The sequence below is a fragment of the Quercus robur genome, chromosome 9, assembly GCF_932294415.1.
Source record: "Quercus robur chromosome 9, dhQueRobu3.1, whole genome shotgun sequence".
In the NCBI taxonomy this organism is placed as follows: Eukaryota; Viridiplantae; Streptophyta; class Magnoliopsida; order Fagales; family Fagaceae; genus Quercus; species Quercus robur.
In genome coordinates this window covers 56,229,053-56,240,093 of record NC_065542.1, presented here as the reverse complement: position 1 = coordinate 56,240,093, position 11,041 = coordinate 56,229,053, and the positions used below count along the sequence as shown (strand labels likewise).

Sequence of the window (11,041 nt, the reverse complement as noted above, 5' to 3'; positions counted from 1 at the left end):
ATCAATTAATTATTTGTACGTGTGTTCAAATGATTTTGATATTTAATTACATATGTGTTAAGTGGTTCATTATATGTTTTGGAAAACTATGTTTGGCATCATTGAGTGAATTTGTGAATTCAAAAAATCTTGCTTTGCTTCACTCTATTATGATGTATATTATGCATAATTGCTTACAAGATGTGTGGCTCACCGCTCACCCCATCAATTACAATTTTTAGATTAAAGTTTAGTTTTTGTAAGGTGTAAGGTAGAGTTTGGGAGTTTTTAGGCAACTTCAATAATGCTTGAACCTTATAGGATTTTAGTTATCTTTATTTCGCTTCAAATTTTTAAGTATTTGGAGATTAATTCCAACTTGTGAATGCTTGGAGATTGTAAGATGTTTATTAAGAGCATTGTTTATTTGTGTATAACTGCTTACAAGATGTGCAGCTCACCGCTCACCCCATCTATTACAATTTTTAGATTAAAGTTTAGTTTTTGTAAGGTGTAAGGTAGAGCTTGGGAGTTTTTAGACAACTTCAATAATGCTTGAACCTTATAGGATTTTAGTTATCTTTATTTCGCTTCAAATTTTTAAGTATATGGAAATTAATTCTAACTTATGAATGCTTGGAGATTGTAAGAGGTTTATTAAGAGCATTGTTTATTTGGAATTTTATTTAATTTGGAATTAATTAGGTTTATTAAGATAAGCAAGATCAGCAAGTTAGTCACATGCATCTAAATTCATGTTCCATGGATTTGGGTCGTGACAACTACTCTCTACCTTAATATTACTCTTCATCTATCCCTTTATGTGCCATGAATTTTTGAGTCATTTTCAAGATGAATCCAACCGTAAAAGTGTTCAAAATTTTAAAATTTGTTAGCTAATAATATATCTAGGTTTCCATTTAATTAATTGGTAGGAAATTCATGTGCAAAAATGGAGTAGTCATTTTGATTATTCATGATGGTTGATTTTCCAAATAAATAATGGGATTTTGTAACATGTCTAAATTTAAATCCAAATTTGAAATGTTAATTTGTAAAGATTAAGAAGACTGGATCTTAAATGCCTTGATTGAGGAATAAATGACAAGATTGGATTTGGGTCATGTTTTCCATACACTGATACAAGTTTTAATATCAAATTTAAGTTACATGTTAAAAATTCACAATTGAATTTGAAAAGCTATATTGAAAAGGAGTAATACTACAGTCACAAACTATTTTACAACATTTTGTAAAAATATTGTAAAATAATTTGTGACTGTAGCATTACTCTTAACAAATTGAAAACATTAACAGACTTATAACCCAACCGGCTTCTCTTGATGTTTTTAATCAAGACATCCAGAATTTAAATCTCTCATTCACTTACTATTATAACTATCAAATTTGAGGGAAAAAAAAAAAAACAGGAAACAGTTCAAAATGCCGAACCATATGTAAACATTCTGACTTTAGAAAACATGCTGAACCATATGTAAACATTCCAATGCTCTGACATTATTGATAGAAAAACGACTTTTATTGCTCCAAATTTGGATTTTGCAATTCAATCTAAAACTAAAATAAACATTAATCAAGACGACAAAATATTCTATAAAGAGTTTAAATTCGATCCGGAGCTGGCATAAAACACTGTTTTTACGCCGACCAATGAAAACATGCCACGTCGTTATTTGACTTATTGTTGTGCTTCATCTTTCTCTTCTCATGGACCCACTCATCTTCTTCTTCTTTAGATTTTCTCTCTCTCTGTTGCCTCTGTTAACTCTTTCTTCTCGCTTTTTTTTTTTTCTTTTCCATATCAAATCCATTGCTTTCCTTCTCTTATGTACTCATCTTCCCTGCACTGATCCTTGCGTCAACACAGTGGTAGTGGGCATTAAATCTGAAAGTTTCAGATAGAAACAAGTTGAAGGAAAAGAAAAGTAACACCAAAACTCATTCCAGCCGAAGCTTGCATTTTGGCCGGTATTCACCGAAACGCACCGAAATAGCCGAAACACACCGTAATGGGCCAAAATTTGTTCTAGAATTTGTTCTAAAGGGTTTTGTTTGTCAGAATGGGTTTTGTTTGTTTATTGCTATGAATGTGTCAGAGGAGCTACTCCACATTCTAATTCTTTGCTTCTTTGTTTGCTTGGGTTCATAGTCTTAGAAATCAGAATAGAGTACGCCTATTTGGTAGTTTCAAGGTACCAATGTGAGTGACTGTGATACTCCGAACGTTTCTTTTTTGGGCTTTTAATTATTTATTAATTTATTTATAATATTATTGATTGTGTTTTGTGTTGTGATGGAGGATTTTTAGCTCTTCATGTTAAGTTTAGAACTGATCTTGAATAAATTCCAGTGGCTCTGAATTTTTAAATGAGATATCTCGTGATTAATTTTTGTGGGTTTTGTTTGTTGTTGAATCTGGGTTTTATGGGAGCTTAAAGATTAAAAGCTTTTACTTTTTGAGGTTGGTATGCTTGTTTTTTGGCTCTCTTTTTACTTTCAGATTTAATGCCCATTGCCACTATGTTGATGCATGGATTAGTGCAGTGGATTTGATGCTATGGAAAAAAAAAAAAAAAAAAAAAAAAAAAAAAAACGCAAGAAGAGAGAGTTACAGAGAGAACGGAGAGAGAAAGAAAATCCAAAGAAGAAGATAAGAATTGTGAAATAAGCAAATAACAACGTGGCATGTTTTTATTGGCTGGCGTAAAACTGTTTTACGCCAACTCCTGACCGAATTTAAACTCTTGTATAAAATAGGCATGGATATTGGGAGAGGTTGTACTTGGAAAATATGGCTTTAGAAGTTTAGAGCTGCAAAATCAAATTATAAGATTTATGCTGAATAAATCAGATTAGATATTTCTAAACCCTGCTCCTTCTTTCCAATTGCCAGTTCCCTCTTTCTCAAGTAGCTCAACTAGTTGGCATCTCTTGGCATTTTCAACCAAAACATCCAGGGTTCAAATCCCCCTCTCCGTTATAACTATCGAATTATCACCAACAAGAAGAAGTGCAGATGTTACCAAAACACCACCGAAGGCAGTGAAATACGCATAAGCTAGAGCCTAGAGGAGAGAGAACCAAACTCAAAATACCCTAAAGGGCTGTCGAAAATTCAAACATCCAACAGATTATAACTCACTTTGGTTTGTTTTGAAATAATCATCAAGGGGGATATCTTGCAACAACCTTTGTAGTCAAAGAGAGAAATTGATGAAGGTTTTGACTGTTCACTCTCCAATAAATTTCTTGCGTTGCTACACTCTCAAAGAATCACCAGGCATGTGACCGTACAACAAAATCTCGAGTGGAAGTTAAAGACTAGTTTGGGATTTCAACTAATAATATAAATTCTAGCTTTCACCCAATGTGTTGTAGGATTCCTTCAACAGGAAATGTCTGATCACTCCCCTGCCATATTCTCAATAATTGCCAGCCAAAGCCATTCAAACTCTTTTAATATTTTGGTGTGGCCACAAAGATTTTAGAAGCTGGAGGAAGCATGGGTTGACAAGAGATTAGAGGTTCCCCTACGTATGCTCTATGCAGGAAACTTGAAGCCACTAAAAAGCAAAGCTTAATTGTATGGCATGATCCCTCAGCGAGTAGAACCAACAAGACAGAAACGTAAAGCAGTCCAGGCCAAATTGCTGCAGAATACTAGTAAAGAGGAGCAGTACCTCAACAAGTATCTGTCAATCTTAAGAGCAGGAGTCATATCTTAAGCAGAAGTCTCGGAATAGATGGCTGAACTTTGGGGATCATAATAAGTAATAACTCACACTTTCACCGCTTAGTGAAAGTGAGGCAATCAAAGAACTCAATTACATGCCTTCTAGACAGCAATGGAAAAAGAATAAAGGATCCCTCTGAAATTTAAAATATATATATATATATATATATATATATATATATGGCGATTGATTTCTACCAAAAGTGATTGGGTGGTTCATTCTCTGCCCTAAATGAGACTAATATGACTGGTAGGGTGGCAACATAATTGTCTGATCTGCTTCCTAAAAATGTGAAGGGAATTTTGCAGATGAATGCCACAGAGGAGATTCAGAAGTACGTAATCTCCTTGGGAAGTGACAAAACCCCAGGACTTTTGACGAATTTACTGGACTCTTTTTCACAGAGGCTTAGTCTATTGTTAAATCCAATGTGATAGAAGCAGTAGCATCCTTCTTCAAATCAGCTCTCCTTGGGGAGGTAAATTCTACTATAATTACCCGGGTTCCTAAGGTCGCAACCCTCTAATGAAGCAAACTTCAGGCCTATTGCTCGCTGTAATGCGATCTAATGTATCACTGAAAAGCTGCCTTGGGAACTTGATTAGTTCAAATCAGACTGCATTTGTGACGGGCAGGAACATATCATAGAGATTGCCTACTCATGGGCTAGTAAAGCATTACCAAAGAAACAAAGGCAAAGCAAGATGTGCAAGTAAGGTAGACTTCAAGAAAGCTTATGATTCAAAAGAATGGACGACTAGTAAAGGAGCTATTCTACAGATCAAGGAAGGCTCCCTACTAGTAAGGTATTTAGGGATGCCCCTGATTCCTGGTAAGCCGAGTATGAAAGACTGCAAGCCCTTGACAGATAAGATCATAGCAAGAATAAATTCTCAGTCCAACACGAAACTATCATTTGCAGGTGGACCGCAGCTCCTCCAATCTGTCCTATATAGTATTCAAAAATGATTTGGTACAACATATTCGTACTCCCTAAGAAAGTAGTTAAAACAACTGAACAATATCTTAATTTTCTGTGGGAAGAGAGGGCACGGTAGGGTTGAAAAAAGTTGTGGATAAAGACAAAGCAGTTGCCATGAAGCATATCTGGAGCTTGTTTAGCTATACAGGCTCTCTTTGGGTAGCATGGGTCCAATAGGAAAGTGCTTTTGCACACCAACACTGAAGTTAAGTGAAGAAACCAGAAATTTCCTAGCATCCTAAGGGGATTCTTTACCAAGGAGCTACAAGTTTGATGCAAGGGTGGATAGCAACAAGAACTGGCCATCAGATAACTGGGTAAAGATTCAAAGCATAAGCAAATTAGGCCTGGTTGAACTAAAGGATGAAGACAGAGTCATTTGGTCTGCTTCTAAATCGGGTAAAGTCACCCATGCAGCCACTTGGGAGGAATTGAGGACCAAGAAAGATGAAGTGATGTGGTGGAGACTGATCTGTTTCAAGCTTACACTTCTCGAACATGAACTTGGAGGATGGAAGGCAATCAAAGATAAGCTTCTACAATGGGGCTACACTGGGCAAACTGCCTGTATGTCTTATAAAGACGCATCGAAAACAGGAATCATCTCTTTTGGAATGCTCGTTCACCAAGAGAATCCAGGAAGGGATCATGGTGTTTTGCCTAATCTCTGAACCTCAGAATAATTGGGAGGAATTGATGGATGGGGAACTGTTCATCTAAACGGTGAGAGTTTGAGAGCCTCTATCATCTATGGCTGCAGAGGGATGCCAGGCTTCATGCAAGTCTGATTAAATCTAAAGAGCAGATTCGCAGAAGTATTAAAGTAAGGATGTGAGAGCTGGTGTGGAGTGCAAAGGAGTTGGCCGCAACTTGATTCTGAATAGAGTCTTGTCTGGCTAGTTAGCTAACTTAGAGAGTAGTTTCTGTTGCAGAAAACATGGCTACCAGTAGAACTGGAGCACCCTGATTCTGAAGATTTAAGAAATCCAGTAAGAACCCCTTGTTCATTGATGTAAAAGTTTCAATCAATAAAACTTCATCTATTTATCCAAAAAATAAAACTAATAGAATAAATTGAACAATAGCTAACTAATTAATGTTGTTTCAAACGCATCTTACTAGGAGATGTTTTGAAGACAAAAACTCTAAAAGATCTATCCAAGTACAAAATTAGCTTCCCTCAGAGGCTCAGAGCTCTCCTCTTAAGATAGATGTCCAAAACTGCAGTAAGAACTGCTAGCACAATCAATCAGTGACGTAGGGCTTAACTTCAGATTACATAAAGTAACCTTAAACAGAAGAAACCCAAAAAACCTGAAGCCAACCCTCAAAAGAAGAGGAGATGTTCTCCATAATTGAGCTTAGCAATGAATTCAAGACAATTTGCGTCATATAAACAATTTTGGCTATATTAGAAAATTCAAAGCAAGCAAAGTCACGATAACCTTCATGGACTTGAAAATATAGATTTTATCAGTTGTAGTAAAGAAAAAAAAAACTTCATATAAGTCGAAATATGAAGAAATTGGTTCATGCCTATGAGAGTAGGCAAACATCCTTAAACATCAAAGATGAAAATAAGCCATTTTGCAATTAGTTGGACCAACACGAGCCCTTTTGCTCCTTGTGGTGTGGGGAGGAACAAAATTGAGGAATCTGATCCCTTCTTGTCAAGCTTGCACAAAACTCTAATAACCCAAGTTTCCAAAGTAGTAAAGTGATAAATGACGACATCCAGATTGGTTATTTAACTTTCAAAATTGTCTGCATATTCAATAGAAGAAGGAAAAAAAAAAGGACTGTTTCCATAAAATTTTCTAGAAAATCAAACAAGAAGCAAGAATATGAACAAACTCATCAATTAAGCAGAAATAAAAATTTGCAGTTCACCATGTTAAAATGGGTTTATAATAACACTAACAACAAAACATCAATAACTATTAAGTAAAATAACATTTCCTGGTGTTTCCAATGAAAACATATTCGAATCCACTCTTGGGGACTTAAAATTTAACAAAACAGTAACAACGAAACATTAAAGTTAGATCACTAGAAGAATACATGATTACTACTTCAAGAACGACATAAAAACAAAGAACCACATAAGTCGTAGAAAGCCAAAATTTTGAAGTTTACAGATTAATCTATACAACGTCAAGACTGCAAATTGTTAAAAACGGTGGATGAGGAAGAAAATGAACCTTCAAAAAAAAAAAAAAAAAAGATTGAAGTTGATGATGTAGCGAATCTAAGGCGAAGCGAAAGTCCTGTGTATGGAATCAAGAATCCTCTTCTGGGAATCAAGAATCAACTCCAGACGCTTATTCTCCATCTCCATCCTAAACCTCTCCGTATCCTTCATCATCTCCATCTTCATATTCTCCATCCCAATAAACCTCTCCGCAAACTTCCTTATCTCCGCCGCCAATTCCGACACCACTGCGTCTCTCCCCTTCTCCTCCTCCTCCTCCTCATCATCATCACCATTCTCCTCCTCAACGACGACTTCATCGGCAAAATCCCTGTGCCTTTTCCGAATAGGTTTGCCGGCGTCCGCGATTCCGGCGAACCTATTCACAACAGTAGGTTTGCGGAGCAAATAATTAATACTCCGCGACCTAATGCTGTAAATGTTTTCCTCATCGCTCTCATTATCATTATCGTCTTCATCTTGATCCTCATCGTTAATAATGTTGTTGCTGTTGCTGTTGTTGTTGTTGTTATCGGGAGGGCGAGCGGAAATAGGGAGAGGGCCGCGGTGGAGAGAGTCCATGAGAGGGAAGTAAGGCCAAGAGGAGTGGCGGCGCTGTTGCGATTCGGAGCGGTAGCGCTGGCGGAGCTTCTCGATTTTGTGGCGGCACTGAAGGGCGGACTTGGAGGAGGGTTCGGAGTGGTCGTAACCGCAACGGGCGGAGACAGTGACGGCGACTTCTTCCCAATTGGAAGCTTTGAGCTGGCCGCGTTTGAGAGAGTACCATTTTTCTTGGTAAGCTTGGATCAGATGGACGGTTTCTTCGTGAGTCCAAGGGAGTGGTTTCGATGTGGTGCTGGGACTCGGACTCGGACTGCCCATTATTATTCGATTTGATTTGAAAATTAGGGTTTCGACTTGAGAGAGAGAGAGAGAGAGAGTTTGGTTTCTTTGTGTTTTTTCAGTTTTGAGAAAGTTTTGGTGAGTTAATGTTTTGTTAAGTTGGGTGGTGGTGGTGGTGGTGGGCGGTGGTGGTGGGTGGGTGGGTTAGGTTAGGTTAGGTGGGTCAACGACTAAACTCATTCTAGTGCGCCAGCTAGGCCTGTTCCGCGCAATTAATGGACCCGGACCTAGACCCGGATCCGGCCCTGACCTCAACCACAAACACAGCCTCATGGAATTTTCCTTTTTATATTTCATTATGATGGTATCTCCTCTCCTTCTGTTTAGGTTTCTATCTACCTGCAAATTAATTTGACTTTCTATGTGTTAGTTTTTGAATAAAGGTATAGATAGATACAACATTTTCACAATAAAATTTAAGTGGTAAGTTGTTAATAATATTTTTTTTTAAAAAAGTTATATCAGTAGTGAGTTTAGATAAGAACTAATAATAAATTATCATCTAAACATTATTATGAAAATGTTGCGACTAGAGCACTAGTTTGACAAAAGATTTTATGGATATTCTTTAAAACATGTATCTTTGTGACACTAACTTTCTTTATGGTTTGTTTTATAAGGCGCCTCTTGTATTTTATTTTATGAGACAATTCTGTTAATTTTAACAGAATTTGATAATGTAACAAGTACCAACAACACTCATTGCAAGAAACGTCCATTAAAAAAGAGATAGAAAAATAATGTTCTACATTAAATTTTACCTCTTGTAAACATGAATACAAATGCAAATGAGGATTGAAGAAGATAATTAAAGAGAGAACCAAAGATGTTAAGGCAAGAATAAATTATTTTTCTTCCTTCAAATCTCTCTCTAAATGTGATCGAAAGGCAAATGCCCTCAAAAAACCACAAGGGAAGGAAATGGAAGTATTACAAAATAAACCAAAGGGTAATTCTGTTTTTATGTGTATACGTACAATTTACCCTTAATACATTTTGTTATCTTTTTGCTATCATGTAGATTCAATGTTATACTAATAGATCTTGTTCGGATTTTGAACTAGTAAAATATTGTGCACGTTATCTTGTCCTAATACTATTTTCACAATATGGTAAGTAGATATTTTGTTCAGGTCTCAAACCTAGCAAGTAGTAATCCAATAGTAACTTACCTGGATGTAGGGGTGACAATGTTTAATATGATCCATGAACACGACATAGGTTTTTTAGGTTAAGGTTTAGCCTGAACAGGTTTAGGTCATAATTGGGTCAAGATATAATTGACACAACAAGAAAATTGCCAATTTCTAGTTGACTTGCTTAACCTGAAATTGACACGATTAGACACAGTTATTTATTTGTTTTGAGACGAAACGACCTATTTTAACATGACCCATTTAACTCATATAACAATCAAATATTTATTTTATTTTTGATGTTATGAGTTATAGGTAAATTTTTGTTATGAGATATAACTTTGTATGAAATTTTTTGTTTATTAAATTTAAAACAATATCAACCATATCAAATAGGTTGAAATGGGTCTTGGAGCAGGTTTAAAGTTGGATTTGTGTCAACCAACACAACTGGTTTAATATTAACTATGTTGAAATGGGTCATGTCATTTGATGGGTAATGTTCGTGTTGACTCATTTAGTCGAATACCCCTAACTCAACATGACACAAACACAATATGTTAACACAAATTGCCACCCCTACCTAGAGATGTACATTAAAGTAGGAGTGGTGCCACATACAACGATAAATTACCAAAGTTTTCACACCCCACTCACAAAAATTCACGACGCCTAAACACTAAGCCCCACTACAATATAAAAACAATTATAAAAAATGCAATGCATATATTCGGTACTCATAACAATTTCTATAAAATAGCTTAGGGAAATCCTTGCCCAAAAATCATTGACTTTATTTATTTAAAGGATACACTATGGGCAATGGAAATGCCATTTCTAATTAAAATTTTATGCTTGCATTTTATCCTCTTTTTTATTATTATTAATAAGCTATGCCTATAACTTCTTTTCTTTCTTTTTTTTTTAGAATAAGTCACACATATACCTGAAAAGCCTTAGTGTGGGGAAAATTGCAAGAGTGGAAAGAAAAACTCTTTTCTCAAGCAGGAAAAGAAGTGCTTCTAAAGGCGGTTGTGCAAACCATACCCACTTTTGCGGTGGGGTGCTTCAAACTACCATTGGGACTTTGTCGGGACAATGAGATGTTAATTCGGAAATTCTGGTGGGGACAACAGGGAGAGTAGAAAAATCCATTGGAAAAATTGGGAAATGCTTTGTAAACCAAAGAAGGAATGAGGGTTGGGTTTTAAAGATTTAGCAAAGTTTAATGATGCAATGTTGGCCAAACAAGTGTGGAGACTTGTTCATGATAAAAACTCATTATTTTATCGTGTTTTTAAGTCAAAGTACTTTCCCAATGGTACTATTTTTGAGGCCAAACAATCATCGGGTTCATTTGCCTGGAAAAGCATTTTGAAGGCGCGAAAAGTCACTCTGTTGGGTGCAAAATGGAGGGTGGGTGATGGCAAACTATTCGGATTTTTAAGGATTGCTAGCTGCCTGGAAGTTCAATCAGCACAGTCACTTCAGTTTCTTCAGCTCTGGGCAGTGAGGCTCGAGTGGCAGATTTGTTGGACTCTGATGCGTGTGTGTGGAACGACCAATTGCTTGACTCATGCTTCCTCTCCTTCGAAGCACAGCAGATAAGGTCTATTCCTCTGTGTATCCCCCCAAGCTGAAAAAACACTTTCTTTGGAGGGCATGTACAAATTGCTTGCCAACAAAAGCAAACAGTCTTGCTAGGTGGGTATTTCTAGCATCAATCTTTGCCCCTTTTGTTGTTTGCTAGACAGTTTTCTGTTTTGGTGCAATGAGAAGAACTTCCATTAGCACTCGTTGCATTGGAGAAAACTTGTCCTAGAGTTAGCTAGCATCAATCTTTGCCCCTTTTGTTGTATTCTAGACGGTTTTCTGTATTGGTGCCGTTTGAATAACTTCCATCAATGCTCTCTAGGTTGGCTTCAATTTTTCACAATCTATTGGAATTCTGAAGAATATTTTCCATAATTTCTTTCTTTGTCATCTAAGTACATCAAGAAATAGCTTCTCAGTAACTTGTCTATAACAAGATTGAGATATTTTCTTCAATTTGTAATATAAACCAAATAATGTGGGATAAATCACCATCATTTGA

General features: G+C 36.4%; 1 protein-coding gene across 1 annotated transcript; it reads right to left on the bottom strand.

The window, feature by feature from the left end:
- Nucleotides 1-6,646: 6,646 nt before the first annotated feature.
- LOC126699204 (trihelix transcription factor ENAP2) lies at nt 6,647-8,091 on the bottom strand. Its single transcript, XM_050396880.1, has one exon. It carries the CDS (start codon nt 7,787-7,789, stop codon nt 6,965-6,967), a length of 825 nt encoding a protein of 274 aa, XP_050252837.1. The 5' UTR covers nt 7,790-8,091; the 3' UTR covers nt 6,647-6,964.
- Between the last annotated feature and the right edge of the window lie 2,950 nt (nt 8,092-11,041).

What these genes read in the sequence shown, in the direction of transcription:
- LOC126699204 (XM_050396880.1), bottom strand. Translation starts at nt 7,789, where the DNA reads ATGGGCAGTCCGAGTCCGAGTCCCAGCACCACATCGAAACCACTCCCT.